General features: G+C 38.4%; 1 protein-coding gene across 1 annotated transcript in view; it reads right to left on the bottom strand.

Annotated features, from left to right (window-relative positions):
• Window positions 1–3,865: 3,865 nt before the first annotated feature.
• LOC149822518 (protein ENHANCED DISEASE RESISTANCE 2-like) overlaps window positions 3,866–25,874 on the bottom strand; it is a 173,510-nt gene continuing 151,501 nt past the window's right edge. The window contains exons 15-22 of the mRNA XM_089981603.1: window positions 16,051–16,287; window positions 15,711–15,859; window positions 15,501–15,602; window positions 14,406–14,450; window positions 13,320–13,460; window positions 13,139–13,234; window positions 12,961–13,062; window positions 3,866–4,137 (exon numbers count right to left, since the gene is read on the bottom strand). Coding sequence (XP_089837729.1) covers window positions 4,015–4,137; window positions 12,961–13,062; window positions 13,139–13,234; window positions 13,320–13,460; window positions 14,406–14,450; window positions 15,501–15,602; window positions 15,711–15,859; window positions 16,051–16,287 — 995 coding nt within the window. The 3' untranslated portion in view covers window positions 3,866–4,014. The remainder of the gene's footprint in view (window positions 4,138–12,960; window positions 13,063–13,138; window positions 13,235–13,319; window positions 13,461–14,405; window positions 14,451–15,500; window positions 15,603–15,710; window positions 15,860–16,050; window positions 16,288–25,874) is intronic.

The following is a 25,874-nucleotide window of genomic DNA, read 5'->3' on the forward strand; positions in this document are numbered from 1 at the left end:
AAATCATGCAAGATGACCACGACACATGTAAGTATTCTTGAAACAATTTCTTATATTTTTTATTATAATGTGATATAACAACAATCATAAATGAAATGTTGTTATAAGTAATGTTGTGCCTCTATGTAGACATGGTGGATGAGGATAAACAAAATATAGTTGTTGCAATGAAGGGTCTCGCGAGAAGGAATATGTAGTTGCACAACATGAATGAAGTTGAGCTCCAAGTAGCCAAGCGAGTAGTCCGACAATTTGGTTTTATTCAGCAACTACCACGTCACTCTAGTGTAATAAGAAAAACTAACCATGGCGCATTCAAGTATAGTAAGAAGAATTACCCGACGTCATTTGAATTTGAACATAAAGATTAGTACGACGACAAGAAAGACATCGATAACTCATCCATGAAGGTGAAAGTTGGGACAAGGAGTTTGAAGCACACAAGAAAAAATGCTACCAGAGCAGATGTAGAGGTGACCCTTTTAAGGAAAGAAGTTGGCATGCTAAAGGAGTTGCTTAAAGTAAACGGCGTTATGCTACAAAGTCAAGCTGGCCTTATCGAAAACATGAATATGGCCAATCAGGAGTTATTATCATGCATTAAGCAATATGAGCAGTAATTGCATATTTTTTTACTGTTTTGTAAAATAGAAACAATATTAAACTTTGCTATGTATATGATTGTAAATGGTTATAATTTAATTATTATTTAATTAGTTTGAATTGTATATGCATGTATATTTGATGTGTATTTGAAATGTGTTTGAATTGTATATATAATGTGTTTGAAATGAATATTTGATTGTATATATGTAACATGTGACTATGTTGAAATGAAATTTGAAATGTATTTGAATTGAAGTTTGAAATGTATTTGAAATAAAGATTTTATTGTATATATGTAACATGTGATTGTGTTGAAATGAAATTTGAAATGTATTTGAATTGAAGATTGAATTTTATACATAACAAGTAGCACTTTGTTAAAATGAAATTTAAAATATATTTGAACTGAAAAATTGTGTATATAACTGGTGGCACTTTATTAAATTGAAGTTTGAAATGTGGTTGAATTGAAGATTAAATTGTATATATAAAAGTTTAAAATATGTTTGAATTGAAGATTGAATTGTGTAATAACAGAAAAAATTCTAGTTTGGAATGAAGTTTGAAATATGTTTGAATTAAAGATTTAATTGTACAAATTTTCTCCAAATATACGAATTTACTATGTAAAATTTCACATATACATATGAGTTTTTCTTTAAATAAGTAAATTTTCTCCTTATGTGTGAAATTTTGTAAAAGGATAAGAAATTCGCATGTATACAAAACATATCACACTTACACAAAATATGCAAAAAAAATTAACTAAATATGGGCATTTTCGATGCAAATTCGCATGTAAGCGAATTTCCTCCTTATGTGCAAAATTTTGCAAAAGGATGAGAAATTCGAAAGTATACATTACAAATCACATGTATACAAAATATGGAAATTTTTTTAACTAAATATGCAATTTCCTATGCAAATTTGCACGAAAGCAAATTTTCTCATTATGTGTGAAATTTGCACGTACATAAAACAGATCATACGTATACAAAACATGTGAATTTCTCCTAAATTTATAAATTTCCATCTAAATATGTGAATTTTCTATAAAAATTCAAACGTACATATGCGGATCTCCTACTTATATGCAAAATTTCATTAAATATGCAATAATTTGGTTTAAATTTTATTATTATAGAATAAACCCTCATATTTAATAATTTAACAATACATACAAACAAAGCTAAAATTTATTCACCAACATAATGGAACTACAAATTTTGTCTAACCTAACATATAAAATTACAATCAAGTTTTAAATACAATTATGAATGAATTTTACATCCAAATGACATCTAGTTTTTATTCATTCTGTCAAAATTGCATCCTTATTTTTTATTATTGAAATATAATATATATAATCATCAATGCACATTTCTCAAGATTGTCCAGAGTTCAACACACTTCTCTTAGACATCATCATCTGATGCCCTCTCTTTCTCCCCCTCAGTCATCTCTTTGGCCCACTACAAACGGACATTTTTCATCTCACGTTTATATAATTTCATCATATGCTTCCTGTAAATAAATAGATCATTCTTAAAAAAAATGTTATTAATAAACAACTAACAATAGCTTATATATATATATACTTGTAACAAAATATGACAAGCATTCCTGCATGAAATTTAATTTTTCGCCTAAGTTCAAGTATTGCATGTACATTAAGACAAATATAGATGTTATTTACATAGATGACATGTTTTAGTTCTTGTTTTTGCAAAAATGAAGTTGGTTTTCTAAGAGCTTTAAAAAACAATGGTCTACACCAAAAATTGACGACTCAAAGAATCATATTTTTACATAAAAAATAAGATGAAAGTGATATCTCTAGTAATCAAACCATGAACACAGCTGTTTGAATCCCAATGGCATATGGTTGTATAACTGGTAGGAGTCTGCCTAATCGCTGCTTTCTCTGTCGAAAAAAAAAAAAGTTGAGTGGACACAACGTGCACATATGGTTTTCCGACTTAATTGTACACAGTAGCAAATATACATCTTTTATTGTCTGGGTCAATGCGAAAGAAGCCACATTTACCTGTTTTCTCAGAGAAAACTACCTGGAAAGTGTATAACCGCAGGAAGAGATTGGCCCTATCCGATACCCGTTGAATAAACCTTCGTGAAAACTATCCAAGAATGGCACATAGGCATACTAAAGAATGCACAAATCATGACCGCTAATAACCAACCGACCTCAGCAGTTCGTTGAGTAGTCTTTCGATTGGCACTACACCCTTTGCAGGGAAATATGTTGACCAACTGGTACAACCCTTTTTTTCGGGAGAAATTTTCAGTTTTGGCGATAACACACTTTGAAGATCACCTAAAATGTTTTCATGGTTAGTAAAAAATCTCCAAAGTTCTCTTCAATCAAAGTTGCAGTTAGATTTCTACCCTACACCAAGGTGCATCAAACGTTTGAAGTTAGGTTTAAATTCTCTTTTATTAACTAAAGACAACCCATCGTCTCTCTCTCTCTCAATCTCTCTCTCTCTCTCTGTGTGTGTGTGTGTGTGTGTGTGTGTGTGTGTGTGTGTGTGTGTGTGAAATGGGCTGAAAATCATGTAGGTCACCTTAACTCAAAAATGGGTCCCTCTAGGTTTTTCCTTTTGGCATGAACATTATCCATGATGTACCAGTTGATTCATATAGATTCCAAGGGTCCACATCTGAATTTTAGCTAAAAGCTCCTAATCTGTCAAGTGGCCACAGAATCAAGAGAGGGGCGCATCCGACCGAAGTTCAAGCAATGACTACCGCCAATCCATGGCTTAGTATAGGTTAACACCATGCTAATCAAAATACCCATCTCTCGAAAGGGACAAAGGTGCTAGACAGCTTCAAAGGACCCTGTTTTCTCCATAGTACCGGAAAAAGAATCCCTCTATATCCGAACTTCAAATATCAAAGCAAACATGAGGCTTTGAAATGGCATTTATAGTGAGACAAAAGATGCCTTGACCATCTCTTCCTTCCCACCCCCTGTGTACGCACAGCATAGTCACCCTCACCATATGCTCAACGCTCTCCTTTGGGTACTTTCAGCCTACCGTGCAATGACGCCACCATTGTTGCATGGTCGGTGAAGCTCGATGCCATTTTCTCCACCCTTAAAAATAGGTTTCATGGAGAGAGAGAGAGAGAGAGAGAGTAAATCAACCAAAGTTCTTAGGTGTTTTTTTTGAAAATTTTCCTTTTTTCTTGTAAAAAAACTAGTAAAACATTTCTATTTCTGCTGCAAATTGTGTTTGGGAAAACAAAGGACATATTCCATAGAGCACAAGAGAATGATGGAGAGCTACAATAACTTGCAAATCAGTGCAGAATGCAAGCGTACAGGCACAGACAATAGAAAACAATAGAGAGAGGTGATCCAAATAGAACCTCTGAACAATGCTACTCGTTTGATTCCGTTGATTGTATTTCATCAAGTGATGGATTGATTGCAGATGACAGCTCAATATGTGAGACGCGTACTGCACCAATTAGATGCTCCGGCAGCTCATCTACCGTACTTGCCTGCAAAAGAATCAAAACAGACAAGTCAACCCTTGCTTCCTCTCCTTCCATTTCCTTGTTTTCCCACAACCACCTCTGATTAGCATGACACAATAACCAGAGCAAGTAATGGAAGGGAATTTCCAAAATAGCTTCTAAATAGTGGGCAACAATGAAACACACACTTAACCTTTTCTTTGTTAATAAAAAACAAACTGTTTGGCAGATCACCTAGGATTTGCACTTAAGTTTACATTTTTACCCTTGATCTACTCTCTCTCTCTCTCTCTCTCTCTCTCTCTCTCCCAATGCCCTTGTTTTTTAATGTCATAGACAAGTACCCTAGTGAATCTGGATTTCATTAGGAAAAAAAGAATTGGCAGATTAGTTGGAGATTGACGGCTGTTTTGATGAGATTGATGCCTTGCCATCTTTGTTTTCAAAAAAATTTCTATATGAGACAAAAAGTGAATAATAGATTAGAATCTTTAAAGACTCTCAAATAGGTGATGCCATCTTCTGGATAGGGCTGCACACAAACCGAGCCAAGGCAAGTTGAAGCTTGCTGTCTGAGCTTAGGCCAATACCTCTTGTGTGACACTCGAGCTTGAGCCATGCTCGGCCAAGCAATAAAAAAGGAAAAGAAAAAAACACTTGGTTGAGGAACATTATGAGATTTGAGCTTGCCACCTCTCCTTTAAATAAGAGGGTAAGTAGTCATTATACTATATTACTGTTTGGTATTAAAAAAGTCTTTACATATTTTAATTGAATTTGAAATAAGCTAATCAAGCTTTTAATGAAACTGAATTCGGCTTAGGCTCAATTCACTTAACAGGATCAGAATTGAGCTTGAGCTTAGATTGCTTGTTACACAAGCTACAACTAAGCTTTTAGCAAGCCGAGCCCGTCCCTCTAACAAGAAGCTCAACTCGTTGCTCACCATTGTCTAAAATATCAAAATGCATTGAAGGATCCTACTATTTGATTCCTTAAAAGCATTTAAGTGAATAAAAATCCTCATACTGTCACAAAGGTATAGGTTGCTCACACATGTTATGGCATGGATGCTTTTATGACAAGATGAATCATGAAAAGCAGAATCTCCCTGGCAGGCCCTGATGGAATGCATTTTTCTGTGGCGAAGATGGGCACACAATGACTAATTGCCAACTTAGAAAAGCATACGACAAGAAGGTGTCTGCAGCCCAAGATTTGGAAGACACAGCTTCCTCAATCCAGGGTGCTCAGGGCAATCATTCGCCCGCTTATAGACCCTCACCTAACTCACCAATATACACACCTGCCTCCTACCCATCCCAATACTCAGCAGATTCTCCGAAATACACTCTGGCCTCTCCACCTTATGCGCCAAATGCTTCACCGCATTACACCCCCACGACCCCTCTTTACGGTCAAGGAGTCCTGAATGAAGATTTACATTGTTTTTTTCCTCCGCGAGGGGTAAGGCATACGGGTATCGCAAGAGAGTACTTGAAGAAATACTCTCGTCGACCCTAAAGGATATAGGACTAGTTGTCTTTTCTCGATAATCGGCTTGTCCTTTTGTTTATCAAGTAACTTTTTGTACAAGAGTTTGTGTACTTTGTTGATTTTTGTAAAGTATCTTTTTGTACCAGCGTTGCTGGGGTTTTATAACTTTGACACTTAGAAATACTACAATATTTTGGGTTCTTCACTATGTCTCTTTGAATCCTGACTTATGTATCTTTTTATATTAAGGATAATGCAAGGTATGAACGAAGGTTTGTCTAATGATTGGTCAGATCAACGAGGATTTGTCATGGATTCCCTCGGTGCTTTGGCTGATGCAATTCGAGGCCAAATGTGCGCTCAGGCACCCTCCTTCGAGCCAAGCCAACATACGACGGTCTCATATGAGAAATTTCTGAAACTTGATCTGCCTATTTTCGTCGGCAAAATCGATCCAGACTTGGCAGAAAGCTGGATTAAAGAGGTGGAACGAGTTTTCTGAGTACTGGAAGTCCCAGTCGACAAGAAGACCTTGTTTGGGACCTTCCGATTGAAGGATGACGCCCGCAATTGGTGGGACACGACCCAAGATGTTCAGTTCCTAGATTCGTCCGTGATTCCTTGGGAAGCCTTCAAAAAGGCATTTTTGGAGAATTATTTTCCTCCTCATGCACGAGAGAAGAAGAAGGTCGAATTTTTGAAACTCTACCAGGGAACCTCCAAATTGGCGGACTATATCGCCAGTTTTCAAATACTGGAGCGCTACTGCCCTAGCCTATTCGACGGTGAGTGAGAACGGGCCGACAAGTTTGTTAGAGGATTAAGGGAAGGACTCCGACCTAGGGTCCTCACCAGCATGCCCCCAACCTTCTCCGCGGCAGTTGTGACTGCCACCCTCTTGAATGAAGACTGGGAGCGCTCTAAGAGCACCCAGGCCAGGAAGCCACCTGTTGTAGGTGGAGAGCAGAAGAAGACCCCTTCCGGCGGCCAAGCCAAGCGGTCGCCCCTGTTTGTAAAAAGTGAAGGAGGAAGTAGGCAGGCTCCTCCTCACAAGCGTCAGCGCCCTCAGGGCAACCCTCCAATCAGGCAGCAAGCAAGTGATGCTTGCCCCCAGTGCTCACGACCCCATCCTAGGCAAGTATGCCTTCGTGAGACCGGTGGATGCTTGTATTGTGGCAAGATGGGCCACTACATCCATGAATGCCGCAAAAAGGCGATCGATGATCTCAGGCGAAACAACGGAGCACCTCTGTTTCCTCGACCACCGCAGCAGCCACACCAACCACAACAACCGCAATCCAGCAGCCAGAAGAAGACGCCAGGACGCCTCTACACCACCACGATCGAGCAGTTGACCAAGGGCGAGCTCGTGCAAGGTACCATTCTGGTTGCTAACTGTAGAATGATGTACCGAACCCTGGTTAGAGAGAGAGGAGGAGGAGGAAGGGAGAGAGAGAGAGAGAGAGAGAGAGAGAGAGAGAGAGAGAGACGGCAGCACATGAACAGAAACTCGATGTATTGACATTAGGGCTATCTCTATGTTAAATAGAGAGAGTCCAAAATAATAAATTACATCTAAGTCCAATATTTAATAAATTTTTCAAATAACCTCCAAACTAAGAAGGTCTAACCTTAAACCACCTACTCTCAACACTCCCCCTTAAGCTGGAGCATAGATATCAATCATGTTCAGCTTGTCACAACATTTTGAGAAATTTGGTCTAGCAAGGGGTTTTGTAAACATATCTGCAACTTGATCTTCTGACTTAAGATATTTGGTATTGATATGTCCAGCTTGAACCATATCTCTTACATAGTGACAATCAACCTCAATGTGCTTTGTTCTCTCATGAAAGACAGGATTGTTTGCTATATATGTTGCAGCCTTGTTATCACACATCATGGTCATAGGAGAGGAAACCTTCACCTGAAGATCATGAAAAACAGTACGAACCCACATCAATTCAGCAGTTGTTTGGGCCATAGCCCGATATTCTGATTCTGCACTTGACCTAGAAACCACATTTTGTTTCTTACTTCTCCAAGAAATCAAGTTGTCTCCCAGAAACACACAGAATCTTGTGGTAGATTTTCTATCCACTACAGATCCTGCATAGTCAGCATCAGAATAGGCCACTATCTCCAGAGTTCCACCTTTCCTGAACAATAACCCCTTTCCAGGAGAAGATTTTAGATATCTGAGAATCATAATAGCTGCATTCCAGTGTACCTCAGTTGGTTTGTCCATAAACTGGCTAACTTTGCTTACTGCTAAAACAATATCCGGTCTGGTCACAGTCACATACAGTAGCTTCCCTACTAGGGAGCGATAGCTTTTGCTATCAACCGTTTTTTACGCTTCTTCAAACAACTGAACTTTATGGCTCATGGGAATATTTGCTGGTTTGGCTCCCAACATTCCCGTTTCCTTTAATAAGTCAAGAACATACTTCCGTTGAGACAAAACTATCCCTTCACGGCTCCTGGCAACTTCTATACCCAAAAAATACCTCAGTGAACCAAGGTCTTTTGTAACAAAGTGTTTTTGAAGATGAGCCTTTGTGGCTTCAATGGCTTTCACATCATCTCCTGTAAGAATAATGTCATCCACATATACCACCATAACAACTATGCCAGAGCTAGTTTTCTTGATAAATAGTGTATGATCGGCTGCTGACCTATTAAAGCCAAAGCGTGACATCACTTCAAACAACTTTTGAAACCATGCGCGAGGATTTTTTTCAAGCCATAAATCGCCTTTCTCAATCTACACACCTTCTGACACTCCCCCTCAACCTCGAATCCTGAAGGTTGTTGCATGTAAACAGTCTCAGATAGATCCCCATATAGAAACGCATTTTTCACATCTAATTGGTACAAACTCCAGCCATGCTGAACAGCTACTGAGAGAACAAGACGAATCGTACCCATCCGTGCAACAGAAGAAAAGGTTTCAAAGAAATCAATTTCATATGTCTGAGTATACCCTTTTGCTACTAATCTGGCCTTGTACCTTTCAATAGAACCATCAGATTTGTACTTTATTGTATATACCCATTTACATCCAACAATGTCAGCATCTGCTGGGGAATCAACTAGATCCCATGTATGCTAAGATACTAAAGCATCCATTTCTTCTTGCATAGCCAACTTTCATCGATTATCAAGTTCTGCCTGCTGATAGTTCAGTGGAATAGTTTCAGCAGATAAGGCTGAAAGAAATGACTTCATCTGATTTCCAATTCTGACATCGGAGACAAAATGAGATATGGGATATAAGGTACATTATCGTGTCCCCTTTCATAGAGCAATAGGCCTGTTATCATCATCATGAAGATCACTATTGTCAGTAGAACTTACCTCAGGGGAAGAAGAAGATGAAGGCTCTTGCGGAGATGGAGCTCTACGCACATATACTAATGAAGGATTATTAAATCTGGAAGAGGATAAAGTTTGGTTCGGTAATGAGGGCACATATTCCAACGGAAAAGGAGGTATAGGTAATGGAAAAGACTCAGCTGGATCAACCTGTAGTGGGGAACCGGTACTAGAGTAATATGGAGTGGATTCCAAGAAAGATACATCCGCACTGACATACTCTCAGCGAGAAATAGGATCATAACATCGATATCCCTTTTGATTTTTGGGATAACCTATAAATATGCATTTTGTAGCTTGAGCAACTAATTTATCACGGTCAGGGCCAAGTTTGTGTATAAAACAAACACATCCAAATATTTTGGGTGAGAAAGAAAAGAGTGGGGCATTAGGTTTTAGGATATGTAATGGAATTTGATCACCCACAGAAGACGAAGGCATGTGGTTGATCAGATAGCAAGCAGTGGTAATCGCATCACCCCAGTATAACGCAGGAACATTGGATTGAATCATAATGGTCCTGACAACATCACGCAAGTGCCGATGTTTTCGCTCAGCCACCCCATTTTGTTGAGAAGAATATGCACAGGAAGTTTGGGGTTGGATGTCATTATCTTGGTAAAATTGTAACAGACCTTTTGATTTAAACTCGAGAGCATTATCAGTGCGAACAATCTTGACAATAGATTCAAACTGAGTTTTTATTTCAAGAATTAAGGATTTAATAATACTTGGAACTTCAGATCGTTCCTTTATTAAAAACACCCATGACAACTTAGAGAAATCATCAACAATAACAAGATAGTAACGACACTGAGTCCTAGTAGGAATCTTACTAGGACCCCATACATCTGCATGAAGAAGTTCAAAAACTTTATTACTAGACTGACTCTGACTTGAAGGGAACGAGCTTCGATGATGCTTGCCCAGTTGACATGCTTCACACTGAAATGATGTGGTGGAAGGAATTTAAGGAAAGACTGAACGAAGCTTTGACAATGAAGGATGACCAAGACGACGATGCCACTGAACAGGACTGGATGAATGTTCCACGGCAGCATGAACATTACCCATTGGATGATGTAGGTAGTAAACTCCATTTGCTTCATAGCCTCCACCAATCTTCTTCCCCGTCAGCAAATCCTGAAAATGACAACCCATCGGATCAAATATTACTCTACAGTTTTGTTCTTTTATAAGGCAACTAACAGAAAGTAAACTTGAAGGAAAGTTTGGAGCATGAAGAACATTTTGCAACTGTAATGAGGAGGATATAGAAATATTTCCCTGACCAACAATAGGAGAGGAACTCCCATCGGCTAATGAGACTCCTCGATGAGCATTAATATCCTTTAAATCTGAAAAAACAAGAGAATTTCCACACAAATGTCTGGATGCACCGGAGTCAATAATCCACTTACTGTCAGTTGGATGTAGATGATTTTCTGTTGAATAGGCAACACTAGCTACAGGAGGGGTGGAACTCATAGAACGAAGGGCTATCAGCTCATCATATTCAGCACGACTGAGGGTGATACTACTGTCACTAGCAGAGATATTTTTCTGTACCTTTGTTGCCTTGAGAGTAGTAACATTTGCTTTAGAAGCATATGAATTTGATGAAGAGGTTGGCCGGCCATGTTTATCCAAGCACCGATCTTCTTAATGTCCAGATTTTCCACAGAATGTGCATTGAAGCTTTCCTCTGCCTCTCATACCTCGTCCACGACCTCATCCTCTGATATTCTGAATATTTCCACGCCCATAACCAGAGGAGACAACTAGAGCAGATGACTGGGTCACAGGCTGTGATTGTGGAAGAGATATCGCAAGTCTACTCAGGCGATTATATGCATCAACAAGAGTAGGTACATCTGATCCAGTCAACATTTGGACTTTTGCAACAGAGAATTCTGAAGATAAACCTGTAAGAAACCGAGCAACCATAGTCTGTTCTTGATGATCTTTCTGCTTCGAACAACAAAGAGGCTTGTGAGCATTGAGTCTTTCAAACGCAGCTTTTACTGATGCATAATACTGGGCCAAGGTCTGATCTCCTTGCTGTAAATTATATATCTCCTGTTCGACTTGCAGGATACGACTCACATTAGTCTCTTGTGAATACGTATCTCTAAGATTGTCCCACATCTGTTTGGTTGTATTATAATAAATTAAACCATCTGCAATATAGGTTTCGACACTATTCATGATCCATGACATAACTATGTCATTATCTTCATCCCAGGTAGCATATTTTCCCAATTTTTCAATGGGTTCTTCTTCCAACAAGATATGTTTTCTACGATGTTCAGATACTGACATCATGAACGTTCTGGACCACCTGGCATAGTTAGTTTCATTCAACCTTACAGAAGATCCGTACGAAAAGGGATTGGCAAATGCCTTATACTCTCCAACATGTTCCAATTTGGAATCACATTTCGAACTTTCAGCCATACTGAAGATATACTTTTGTTTCAGCAGAAAAAAAACTGGAGAGACTTCAACCAATACAGGGAATAGTGTGTGTTACATTCACACGACAACCAACAGTTGTTCACACACACAAAACCACGACAATAAGAAACAACAGCCCACAACAAGTGTAATTTCCCAGCACAACAGGAAATCAAGCCTGCAATTTCCACGACAGTAGTGAACAACAGCCCATACACATGAATAATAGTTCCAAAATATATTTTTTTTCAGCACAGCAGGAAGTCACGACCAACATAACTCTGTATATGCATAAATTGAATCATACGAGAGGCTGCTCCCAGACATATAGAGCTCGACAGTCATATCTTAATCACCAGCACAACACAACAAGTGCGATTGCTGTTTCTCCCAAATAGCAGGAAGTCACGACAAGAAATAAACAAATCTCGACAAGAAGATTGTTGTTGTGCCCAAACATCAGGGTATTACGGCAATAAGAACTTGGCAATCAAAAGCAAATCACGGCAAGACATCTAGAAAATCACGGCAACAAAAAAACACAGCACCAAGAAATCACGGCAACAGTAATCACGGCAGGGAATCACGACAGGGATATCACGGCAGGGATATCACGACAACAGAAAATCACGGAGAGAAAAAAAAACAGGAAACTAGAGGCACACATCATGTTCCTTAGATCTGATGACAGATCTGGGCCATGACCTTGGTCAAATCCCAGATTTGTTATCAGATCTTACACAGAAACACAAACAGCTAACCTGGAAAAAAAAATTCTTCGTTGGTGTAGGGAGAAACTCGGCAACAGTTTGATCACGATCGAGTAAGTTCCCACGATCGATGCTCTGATACCATGTAGAATGATGTATCGAACCCTGGTTAGAGAGAGAGAGAGAGGAGGAAGGGAGAGAGAGAGACGGCAGCACATGAAGAGAAACTCGATGTATTGACATTAGGGCTCTCTCTATGTTAAATAGAGAGAGTCCAAAATAATAAATTACATCTAAGTCTAATATTTAATAAATTTTTCAAATAACCTCCAAACTAAGAAGGTTTAACCTTAAACCACCTACTCTCAACACTAACAAAGCAGCTTTGGTACTCTTTGACTGGGGTGCCACTCATTCCTTTATTTTCGTAAAGTTTGTTGAACACTTGCACTTACCTATTAGTCCTTTGAACAATGTTCTCGACGTGTATAATCCATAAAGAGAGACAAACAACCAGACCCCCACCCCCATGCCCAGACACTTTTGAACTTAACCAAAGCTCAACACATGTAGCAAAGCAATATTAACCTTCTTCCTATACCACAAAAATCAATTAAAGAAAGTACCACAGAGAATTTCACAAATCTATTAACCAATCTAAAATGCTTATTATGCATGGTTTTCATTTCAGAATGCTAAATCGTGCTTTAACAAGTGTTATTACAGTTCAACAGAAGGGTGCACACCAATAAACATGCACAAGTGGGAAAAGAAAAACAAGAAAAAACCTGGTTCAACTTTATACCTGGACAAGAAATCCCATGTCCACCACGAGAGTAGTAATTACACCACATACAAGTCCTAATACTCCATTTGCAACTGTGGAAGAACCAATATCAACATCTATCTGCATATTGGAAATGTTCATCAGATTAACATCTATCTGCAACTATTTTAGTTGAAAAAAAAAGATTTTTGCTCACTTCTAGGTATTTGGGTCCACGAATATAATTGCAATCTACAGCTTTTCCCAACAAGCATGGGGTGCTTCCAACACTTTGCCGCACAATCCATGAACCCTGTAGAAACCAGGAAAAGAAGAAAACCTAACACAAGCAACAACAAAGGCCCTATGCACAAAGTAAACAATGAAAGATCAAGGACCTTAGGAACTGATGGGATAAGCTTAAATCTACTATTCCGAAACTCATCATCAGCATCAACAAATCGTTGCAATAGCGACCCTGGTATAAGTTGCTTTGTCACAAAATAGAAGACCATACTGTAATGTGTTGATCCTGGAACCTGTAGGAGAATCAAGTCATTATTTATTTAATATCAGATTCTAATATCCAACAAGCTACAAACAATTTAGCACAAGCATACTATTATGGCCAAATTGCAGCCTAATATTTTGGTTGCATGTGGAACTCATAATCCGTGATCACATTTTTGTAGCAAGTCCCCATGTGGAACTCATAATCTGTGATCATATTTTTGTAGCAAGTCCCCACGGCACTATCCTAAAATCAGCAATATTCCCACACTATATGGAGCCAAAAAGGTGGACCAATGATTTCTTAGCTTGTTGCATTCAAGAAGTAACCCATTTCACAGGAGCAAAGGCCACAAACTTGACATGCCAAGGCGTGTTGTGTTGGATGTCGATGTGTGTCAAGCAATTTTTCTATAATTTATTACTTCTATAACTTTATTTTGTGTTTTCTATTGATCTTGAGCCTTTATTTCGAAATACACACCTGTGATTGAAGAATGTCAGACCAAAAGGGTATTATGGCTATTTCTCATATTACTGGCTTTCATGGGATATTTTGGGAATTCGGTCATCAGTAGGCTGTTCTGGCATGCTTTGACAGTCGTGTTGTATTTGTTCATTAATGTGTCATCTTAATTTAGCGGCACACATTGCAATATCATTGTATTTTATTTCTTGTCTGTAAGTAATCTATTAATGGCATATTCAAATGAACCCCACTTGTCATAGAATAAGGGGTCATGATGGCTGAAGCAACTTCCTCATTGATTCACACAGAGACTACTATGATTTTCAGGAATTCATACTAACAAATCATATGCAAGTGACTGAAATAATTGCAGAGTAAAATACATAGACACTAGGCACATGCAAGACGTGCACTTCATAGCATGTTCATAAACATATTATGTGCATCAGTGTATACATTAGACTTATCAAGAAAATGGATCCGACAAATGTATACTTCGACTTACTTGAAGATTTATAGCCAATGAGAACAGCCCCTTCTCTGACGCAACCTGAACCAGCACGGTACAGCACAATGAGGAACATTATCTATCATATGTGTGTGCATCTTAATGCTAACGCAGAAGGCAATCTAATTGAATCAAGGCCTTAATAAGGAAGAAAAGATCAAATCTTGATTTTATGAGAATATAAATGGAAATAGCTATATGTAAATTAGAATAGACTCAATTTTAAACCCCAAGGCAACATACACTTGTGGCCTGTATACTTTCTACTATTTCAACATGAGCTAAGTATACATTCAAAATAACAATAGCTAAATTGAAGCCAATGGAAATTCAATAGTTCGCAGAATAGCCAGCTAATCTATGCATGGTTGTTGATCCAATAATCATTTTTATTTTACTCGAAAGGTAACAACCACAACTTTATAGGCAAGAAAATTAACTGTGAATAGATTGATGTCTTATCAGAAGATAAGAACAGGATCACTAATAAAATAAAATGAAATTTTAAAGCGCCACAGCTCTTATATGTGAACTAAAGGGTCCTTAATGCCTTTGAGACCAAAAGAATTTTACTAAGAACTTCCAAGACAAGAAAAAAGATGTGAGATGATTACAACCTTACAAAATTAAGGTCAAGATATCTCTGAAAACTAGTAAACTGATCTTCTCTCCTTGCTAAATTTCAATAGAGATATTGAACCTTAAAAGTAGTATGTAAATGGTTTATCCCAGCAAATATGCCCACCTATTTCTCCTATGAATTGAGAAAGTTCAAAATTGACACAAAGGCAAGGGGCAAGAAGTTGTCAAAATCCTAGATACAGGGCCTACATGGACTGCACATAGGTGCCAGCCAACACCTAAGAATTTTAGGTGGCTGGTATGCATTGACTGCACAAGACCAACCAAATGAGAATGCCACCTACATCTCATTCATAAATATATTTGCAAACCTACCACTTAACCAGCAATTTCTCCTGCCTCCAACAACTCAGTAGTTCTAGTTTTGTTAGAGCTACATGCATCCAGTGGTACATAATATGCATAAAGCATATCAACAAAAGAAAATGATGACCAAATGATAAAATTTACTTGCACTGCACAGCCTGGACACCTTGCAACGTGGTCCATGCGCTTGACATCCTTGAACCAGTCCACTGCAACAAGCTCCATAAGCGGCTTTCCCGCAGGGATCTACAGACACCATCAGTATGAAATGTCAACCACTACAAAAGAAAATCCCTGACCAAAATGAGTGTTAGAACAAAAAGTTAGGTATTCCAAAAGTTAGTATGTAACAACCTTTGATTTGTCAAAAAGGAAATGTTTGCTCCGGACTCGAAAGTTGTTTCCATCTGATATTCTCCAACAGTCACGACTATTATCACGATCATCACGACGCAGATTTCCAGAGAAAAAGGATAAATCAAGATGTTCGGTCTTCTCATCCACTTTATTTTAAGGACAAATTGTTAGAAACAATGACATTTTCCAGTATGAAGTGGTAACAAAACATAGTAAAACAACACAAGTATTTTGATGAACCTATTTGTTTGACTTCATTTCCAACAGCAATATCATAGGCCTATATTTAGAAAATACAATCTTTTAGAGATACGGTCATGAATGCAAAACCCAAAACAGAACTTTTGCAGTTGCACCTCTGGATCAGTAGTCTGAAAATCTTCATCCTCCTCAGAATCTTCATCCATCTGTACAATATCCTGACCTGCTGTAGGCACTGGATCCATTGATAAGCTAGGATGCCGGTGTTTATGTCCCTTCTTAGAAGGTAGAGAATTAGATGACATGCTAACTATCACTGGCATCCGTGAAACTGCATGGTTTTCTTCTGTTTGACAAAACCATTCGCGCAGGCCTGTAATATAGGAAGAACAAAGTCATGGTTCAATCAACAATTCCACCAGGAAAGCAAGATAGCAATCATATATTTCACATAACACAATCTCTAACCACTAAAGAAGCTCCAAGAATAACTCCATATTAGAAAGTAAGAATAAAAACAAAGAAGACCAACATCTTAGAGCTTACCTATCTAGATCTAAAAGGTTTGGCAGCATGTAAACCATATTTAACCAGTTACTGAAAGCTTCATAGATAGGTGGGAAGTGCACTTCCCTGAAACTCCTCGCTTCTGAAACTTAATAGGAATCTTGATTCTCCCACGCTTCCCACATGTTTCTTCTCTGCTTTCCTACATGATTTCTATACGCTTCTCTTTATGTTTTCCATGTGCTTCCTTTCACGCTTCCCGCTCACTTCTCATGTATTTTCTTTAATTTGACAACTATCATTTCTAGATTTTGAGAAGAATTTAATTCTTACACTACGAAATCACAAAATTTAAGAATAATCATTTTTATTTTAGTTTTTATTTGTTTCTATTTTGATTTGTATTTTGCTTCCCATTTGATCCCATGTCACTTCCTCTTTTATTCATATTTTGCTTTTAAATTGATTTCTCGCTTCCTGCTTATAAATTTTGAAATATCTCCCTTCTTGCTTCCACTTCCTAGTATGGCAACATTGTTTTTAACCAGTTTAAGAGATGAAGGGTCTAATCTTGAACATAAAGCATCAAATGTCTTGGACGTGAAGTGTACAAAGAAAGGTTGAAAGTATCATACTGTTACCCATATCGGTTAGTCCCAAAGTAATACCATATCGTATTGTATCATAAAATATCATATATTTTTAATAAAAAATCCAAACAAATCAAGAAAAATCAGAAAAAAATAGCAAAAAATCTAAAAAAAATCACATCACATGAAACAATGATGAATTGCACAAAACACAATCATAAATATGAATGGTATTATAATATCACGTATTTTCATACTTAGTCGTTTTGAGATTTTTCAAAAAAAAATGGCTAAGTACAGGAGAAAAATCGTTTGAACCTCGATTTTAAACAAACATTTTTGAGTCAGGGCTTGGCCCAAGTCTCATCAACTAGGTCTAAACGAGCCATTCAAAATGTAAGAAAGAGTTTTATTTTCGACCTTTAAATTCAAGTGAAACTCAAGCGAAATTAGGGTTATTTTCAGGCAAAATTCAGAATTTATATTCATGTAGGATGCGTATCAAAATGTCGATCGCAACGACATGCTACTTTTATGAATTCGAGTTTCGGTTTGTAAGATCACGTGTTTTTGGTTCCTACTCAATTCATGAAATTTTCGAAATTCGGCCAAGTCTAGTAGGAAAATCGTTTGAGGCTCGATTTTAGACCAACGTCTTAGAGTTTGGGTTTGACCCAAGTCTCATCGACAACGTTGAGGCGATCCAATCGAAGCGTGGTAAACAGTTTTAATTTTGACTTTTAAATTTGAGCAAAATTCGGGTTATTTTTTAGCAAAATTCGGAGTTTGGTATTCGTGTAATATATCGTTGGATGCGTCTCAAAATTCTGAGCGTGATGGTATTTTACTTTTCTGAATTCGAGTCCCGGTTGGCCCGGAAATCGCGTTTTTTTTTTAAATTTTAGCAGTTTGTTGAAACGGATCCGAAGTTGGATCGGATTGGATCCAAGGCCTAGGATCCGATTTTTTTGGATTTGGGTCCTACTTAGGTCCTATAAAAATCTGTACTTGATCCGGGTCTTGCTCCAAATTTTTGTATGGGTATGGGTATGGGTTTGGATCTGGATCCGGATCCAAATCCAAGCCCAACGTTTTTATGACTTTAAATTCAGCTAGGAGCTTTAAATTGCGGTTAATCTCATATAAAAAGTCTCCATGGTCAATATGACAAATTTTGGAAGCTTTTAAACATTTAAGAATAAATAAATTCAAAAAAATAAATTAACTGATTTATTAATTTTTGCTAATTTCGAGATTTGGTTTAAGGGGTTTAGGGTTAACCCTCTTCCTTAGTTAATTAGGAGACTAGAGGTTTCCAATTCTTTAAAAAGTCAAAATTCAAACAAAAAAGAAAGGAAGGGAGTTTCATAAAATTTGAAAACTCCCCTAGAGAGAGAGAGACATAATTCTGGAAACTCTCTCTAGAGAGTTTCCAGCTATTAAAAGAGGGGGGGGGGGGGGGGGGGGCAGCCCTTCTCCCTCATTTGCCTTAGGAAAAAAAAAGAAACAAGAAAGGAAGAGAGAAAAGAGAGAAAGGGGAGAAAGAAAGGGAGAGAGGAGAGGAGGTAGAAGAAGAGTGGAGGCATCGTTGCTCAGCCAAGCACCTTCCACAGCCCTCTTTTCACATTCTTGATCAAGGTACAGGTATTATCTTTTAATTTGGATGATGGATCGAACATGGATGGGTTTCCATGCATGATTTGATGGGAATCCATGGGCAAAAGACTGGATTTACATGCCTACTCTAGGTTGTGTAGAAGAGGGGCTGTATGGATCCCTCCATACACATGTGGTTGAGGCTTTGCAACCTTCAAAAGCTAATATTTCTATGCATATTATTTCTGTATTAAAAACAGAATTTTTAAATGATGAATAAGCATGCCGCTCAATGCCTAATCTTTGTAGAAGTTAATTGTTACGGATGATCATATGTGGACTTAGTAAAGGCACTAATCTTCCTGTGGAAATCATGTTATAGGACTGTATTTCCTTGTGTAAATATGCTATAACAATGGGTCATTGAAATAACTGAAACTTTCATACTCCTGGAATGGGTATTCGTGAGTAGGTGTTACCCATGGTAATTTCTTTTAGAAAAAAAAAACATGTGCATACTTTTTGTTTAGAATCGCTATGGTTTACGGTTGTATGCAATCAAAGGCTCATCACATGACAGAATTGTAGATTTGCCCAGACCTAGCAGCACGCACACAGGCCCGAACTTGGCCTGTGCACGGGCTGTCGAGCCAGCCGAACCTGGTCGGCTGGGCCTGTTTGGGTACCCAGCCGACAGGATCGGCTGGGTGTGTGCTTCCGTAGAAAGAAAAAAATAATATATAATATTTTTCCTTCCTGTTTGCTGGTGGCTGTTCAGGCCTGATAGCACACACAGGCCCGGATTGGGGCCTGTGTATGGGCTGTCTAAACCAGTTCAGCCTGGCAGGGTGGACCAGACCCGACCCAGCTGATATAAATCGGCTGGGCTTGTTGGGAATCACGGGCTGGAAGGTTTAGCAGAAGAAAAAAAAAATAAGGGGTTTATATTTTGATCTGGCTCGTTTTGCCTCATAGAAAAAGTTATTTTATGGGGTGCTATGCTGCACGGTTTGACAGTATGCATAGGCCTAAAATATGTAGCACATAATGAAAAGAAAACTTTGTATGCTATCATGTACTCTTCTGTTTTAATATGAAGTAATTTTCAGTGTGATGCATTGGAGCATTAATTGGAAAGGTGCATCTGCGAACTTGTAACTACATGTATTGTTATAGAAGCATATACAAACTCCACAACATTAATGTTATTACACATGCACCTGAAATTGTGATTCCATGCATGTTGATCTGTTATGTATGAACGGGTGTTGAGCATGTGTGTAAGTTAGTGCATGTGTGGTGTATTGCGATGATTGTTGCACAGGATGTATCGATGATTCCAGTGAATTGTCATAGGCTTGGAGAGCCTCGGGCATGGGAGAATCTTCCTTTATATGAGTAAATGCATAGCATGAATCACATTAGTTGGTTTTGCACACTACTGCACTGTTCTGTATATCCTCACGGGCTGGAGTCTCGTACGGGTCCTCGCAGGGTGCGTGCGAGCTTTTGACTTTATTTATGCATCTGGTATTGCAAATGTCAATGAATGACTGTCAATAAAAGATAATCATTAAGAACAGTGTAATTTACATTCTAGGATCTCCCATCTGGAGAATGAGAATCTTAGACTTCCGGTCTTGGAGAGACTGTGAGGATACAAAAACTCTGTGTGCTTTATGTTGGCCCCTAAACCCGATATTGAGGTTCCTTCTCCTAGCCACGGTTTTAGGGAGAGTCCGCCACTTTACCTGGGGGTGGCATGTTTTGATACAACTGTTGTTTTTTGTACCAAGAAAGTGGCACATGTGGGCGTGGGGTGTCCCTTGTGTCCCCAACATTAGATGTGGAGGTCTAATATTCCGAAAGTGATTCGGTCGATGGCTAAGTTTGGAACCCAGTAATAAATTACAAATTGTGTGTTAAGCTACCCTGGGAACCCAACTTGACCTCGGGGATTATACATGTTTAGTGTATCTGCGGGCAACGGTAATTAAAAAGAGGAACTTAAAGTTGTATGCATTTAATAGGGCATGCATATGGAAAAAAGAAACTTAAATGAAAGATAACAAAAGGATTCATGCATTGCACAGAAATCATGCATTTTCCTGTTATGCATTAGATCATGCATATTTTAGTGGCTCCCTCAATCAATAAATGATGGTGAATGTGAAATGTTTACTACTTATTGCATGCTAAAGTTTTATTACTTGCTACTGTTTTAATATTTTTGCATGCTTAGTGTTTATAACTGTTGCATGAAAAATTTCTTAAATGCTATAAACTATTCTGTATGTATTTCCTTCAAATGTTGCATGATATCTTAACCCTTTGTCTCACATGTTTCACTAAGAAGTAGTTGTGCTCAGGATTTTGATTCTGACACCCTACTTTATTGGTTTTTTGCAAAAACAGGTGATCAGTGAAGTCGACAGCTACTGGGGGAGGGCGTGAGAGTCACACTGGGTTTTTGACAGCTTCATTGGTGGATAAAGTGACTCTTTTTGTTTTTTTGTCTTTCAGTTCTAGTGTTTTTTTCATTTACTTGTTTCAGTTGTTACGTTACTTTCTGTTGAGTAGAACACTATCTTTGAGATTGATTCTTGATTCATAAATAAAGAATTTGTTTTGGTTTTTATGGATAATGATTGTAAGTTCGTTTGTGGTGTTTGGCTATCCAGTTGAAATTGGAACTGTGACGACCCCGGGTCTCTAGGAAGTTTTTCGCACTGCTTAAAAAAAAATCCGCATTGTCAAAATGTATGAATTGGGGTTGTTACAGGTTGGCCCGAAAATCACATTTTTTTGAAAAACAAGCAGTTTGTCGGTTTGGGTCCGGATTTGGATTGAACTGGATCCAATGGATGTTATCCAAATTAATATGGATTTGTACCAGAGTTAGCGGAAGCGCCTAGGCGTATGGGAAAGTGCGCTTCCCCGATACGCGCTTCGAAAGTGCGAAACGTCGTGCTTTTGAAACGCGTGGGGAAGCATCCCCCTTTTTTTGGAAGCGCGATTCTCATTTATGGGAAGCACACTTCTCCCACGCTTCCCCCATGCTTCCCCCTCGCTTCCCCATTTTCTATTTTTTTTGCTTCCCCCTCGCTTCCGGTTCGCTTCCTAGGTCGCTTCAGAGATGGTTCATAATTTTCTTCTAAGTGGCCCCACGCTTCCCCGCTTCCTAAATTTTTGAAAGTGCCTCGCTTCCCACTTTCCGCTTCCCGTATCACTTCCCGCTCCCGCTTCCTCGACTGGTAACTCTGATCTGGACTCTATCCAAGACCCATATTAATCTAGATTTGGTTCAGTCCAAAATTCATTTGGATTTTTGGAGATGGATTTGGATCTTAATCTGAATCCAGATCCAAATCCATGCCCAACAATTTTCCAGCTTTAAATTCAATAAAAAGCTTTAAATTAGAGTTAATTAAGGTTAAGAAGTCTCCCAAGTTAATTTGGCTATTTTTGGAAACTTTTAGATAATTATTAATTATTTAATACTAAATAATTAATTAATTTTATTAATTCTGATTTTTTAATTATAGTTGTTTAGGACTTCTTAAATAGAGTCCTTAAGCATACCTAAGAAGGTTAAGGAAGGTTTGTGTAATATCGCGTATTTTCGTACTTAATCATTTCATGAGATTTTCAAAAATTTGTCTAAGTCTGGGAGAAAAATCGTTTGAGGCTCATTTTTTAGACTGATGTCTTTGAGTTCGGGCTTGGCCCAGGTTCCATCGACAAGGTCGTAATGAGCCAATCGAAGCGAGATAAAGAGTTTTATTTTCGACCTTTAAATTCAAGCAAAATTCAGGTTATTTTCAGGCGAAATCCGGAGTTTGATATTCGTGTAATATGTCATTGGATGTGTCTCAGAATTCTGAACACAACGATATTTTATTTTCTTTGATTCGGGCTACGGTTGGTCCAAAAATCGCATTTTTCTAAAAATTTAGCAGTTTGTCAAAACGGATCCGAAGTTGGATCGGGTTGGATCCAATGCCTATGATCTGAATTATTATGGTTTTAGATCTTATTTAAGACCTACTTAAATCTGGATTTAATCCAGATCTTGATCCATTTTCGTTTTGGGTATGGGTTTGGATTTTTGGATCTGGATCCAAATCCAAGCCCCACGTTTTCCAGCTTTAAATTCAATATAAAGATTTAATTTGGGGTTTAATAAGGTTAGGGAGGCTTCTGGGTTAATTTGGCTATTTTTGGAAGCTTTTAGATCATTTTAATTAATTAATATTTAATAATTAATTAATTAAATAAATAAATTTTATTAATTCCGAAAATTGGGTTTAGGGCTGAGTAGGATTTCTTAAAAGAGTCATTATTCTTACCTAAGAGAGAGATTTAGGAAAACTTTTAAAAATACTAAACTTGGAAAAAAAAGTCGAGTTTTTAAAATTTTGGAAAGGGAGAGAGAGTTCCAAAATTTTAAACCCAGGTTGGCTGGAGAAGAGGGAGGGCATAACCCCCCTCCTGGCTTACCTAAACAAAGAAGAGAAGAAATAAAGAAAGAGGAAAAAAAGGGAAGAGAGAAAAAGAAAGAAAGAGGGAGAGAGGGAGAGGGAGGAGGAAGAAGGAGGACCTTCTTCTCCAGCCAACAAGTCCCTTTTCACCATTATTCTTCATCATTTTTTTTTTATTTTTGCAAAGATACGGGTCTCCTCTTTTGAATCCAAGTGAGATATCGAATGTCGGTTCATTCTATGCAAGATTTAGATGTAAATCCATGAAAAAATGGGTAGATCTATATGTCTACTCCATAATACATGAAAGAGGATCTATGGATCCTCTTCCATGGATTTGTTTCTGATTTCATTCACACTTTTTCAAAATAAATTTGTGTATGTTTCTTTTATCCTAAACAGAACTTATTTCATGGTAAAATAGCCTATAGTGTGCTTGATCTATGCTAGATTTGATTTCCAATGATTGAGCCGTTGGATGAATGCTATTTTGTGAGAGAAATTCTGTTTATGTATGTATAACACTTGAGAGATCCAACAATGTATATGTTCTAGATCAAGCATATACATATATATATTCTAATCATGCATGTCACTTTTAAAAGGTTGATTATGCATGTGGTGTGGATTGGTATAGTAGCACAGGCTAGCAAGTGGGATGACCATATCTCCCGAACATTAATTATAAGTATGTTTACAGTCTGACAAATCTGAACCTACGTTAATGAAAAAGTCTTATAGGTGTATAGTGGAATGTTTTTTTTTTCTGCAGCTTCCTTTTTGGCACACTATGTCATGGTAAATATATAAAGTCTGTATTCTTTTAGTCTTTTTTTTTTAGTTTTTGTTTGGGGCTGGCTGCCAGGCTCTGGCAGCACATACACAGGCCCAGATCGGGCCTGTGCATGGTCTGTCAGGCCCAGCCGAGTGAGCTCGGCTGGGTTGGCTTGGCCAGCCTGAGCTGGCAGGGCTGTCGGGCCCAGCCCGGTCCCCTAGCTGGCTGGTTCAGGCCGGGCAGCCTCTTGCTAGGCCTAGCCGTCTCTGACTAGACCAAACCCAACCGACCCGGGTAGGCTGGGCCTGATCTGGACCCCAGTGGACTGAGTGCTTAGGCCTCTTTAAAAAAAAAAATAAGGTGATGAATGAAATATATGTTTAAAAACAAAGTTTTTATAAAAAAAAGGGCTGGGGGGGGGGGGTTGCTTGTCAGACCAGCCGAACCCAGTTCGGCTGGCCTGATTTTCCATGCCTTGCGTGTAGCCGAGCCCAACCAAGTAGTCGGCTCGGCATGCACTCAGAAAAAAAAAAGGAGTTTAAATTTTTGTGTGTGTCTTGGGCCCAGCCGACCACAGTCGGCTGAGCCATGGGCCATCAGCCCCCAGCTGACTGTGTCGGCTGGGCTGGGTAGCTGACCCAGCCGACTGGGTAGGCTGGGTGGGTTTGGCTGCATGCCAGACCCAGCCGACTGGGTCGGCTAGGTCACATACATTCAAAAAAAAAATATAATGTGGGTGCCGGCCTGGGTTCAGTCCAGACTAAACCCAGCCGACCAGGGTCGGCTCGGCATGTTTGGAACCCCAACCGACTAGGTCGGCGTGTAAACTCCTTCAAAAAAATAAATAAATATATGTATTGGTTCTAAAGCGAAATCGTAAAGTTACAGTTATGTGTAACTTGATAAAAGAATGTGCATCGATGTTCATTTCAAAAGAAACAGTGCACTTATAGTCATGTAAACATTGATAAAAATATGCATTGATTTATTGAGATCATACAATTGGCATAAATATGCACACTTGATGGGAATATGCATTTATATAAGCATATACATTCAAAGGAAATATGCATTGGCATGGATACGTGTATGTAAATCAAAGAATGCACTTGACATAGTTGCATATGAATTAAATAAATACATGCTTATGAATATTTTTGTTTCATATGCATGATAAAGGTTTGCATATATGAATGTGCATTTAGAACATGTAATTTGTGTTATAAATGACATATTGCTTTGGTTTTTGCATATGGTGCATTGATGATCGAAATGAATCATCGTGGGCCGAGTGGGCCTCGAGTTGTGGTTTGCTCCTTTATTTATTTTAAATGCATCGCAAAAATTACATTAATATTTTGCACTGTATTGCACTCTTCTATGTATTTCCACGGGCGGGAGTTCCGTGATGGCTCTCGCAGGGGTAGATGCGAGTTGTTGCCTTTGTTTCCATACTGAATTGCAAATTAAAGAAATGGGATAATAATAATCTAATAAAAATAAAAGAACAGTGTAATGTACTTTCTAAGATGTCTCGTCGGGAGTACGGGACTCTTGGAGTTACAGTTTTGGGGAAACCACGAGGATACAAAAACTCTGTGTGCATTGTTGTTACCCATGAACCCGATATTGAGGTTCTTTTTTTAAGCCACGATTTTAAGGAGTTTCTATCACTTTGCCTAGGGGTAGTGTGTATACACAGCTGTTCTTTTGGTATACCAAGAAAAGTGACACTTGTGGATGGGTGGTCTCTGGTGTCCCCGACATTAAATGAGTGGTCTAATGTTCCGAAGGTTGTTTCAGTCGAAGGCTAAGTTTGGAACCTAGTAATAAAATATAAATTGTGGGTTAAGCTACCGTAGAAACCTAGCTTGACCTCAGGGATTTTTACCCATTTGGTGTATCCGCGGGCAACGGTAATTAAAAAGAGAAACTTAAATTGTGTGCATTTAATAGGGACATGCATATGAAAAGAAAATTCTAATAAGAGCTAATAATTTACTCATGCATT

The sequence above is a fragment of the Nuphar pumila genome, chromosome 11 (assembly GCF_984573655.1).
Source record: "Nuphar pumila chromosome 11, dmNupPumi1.hap1.1, whole genome shotgun sequence".
Taxonomy (NCBI): Eukaryota; Viridiplantae; Streptophyta; class Magnoliopsida; order Nymphaeales; family Nymphaeaceae; genus Nuphar; species Nuphar pumila.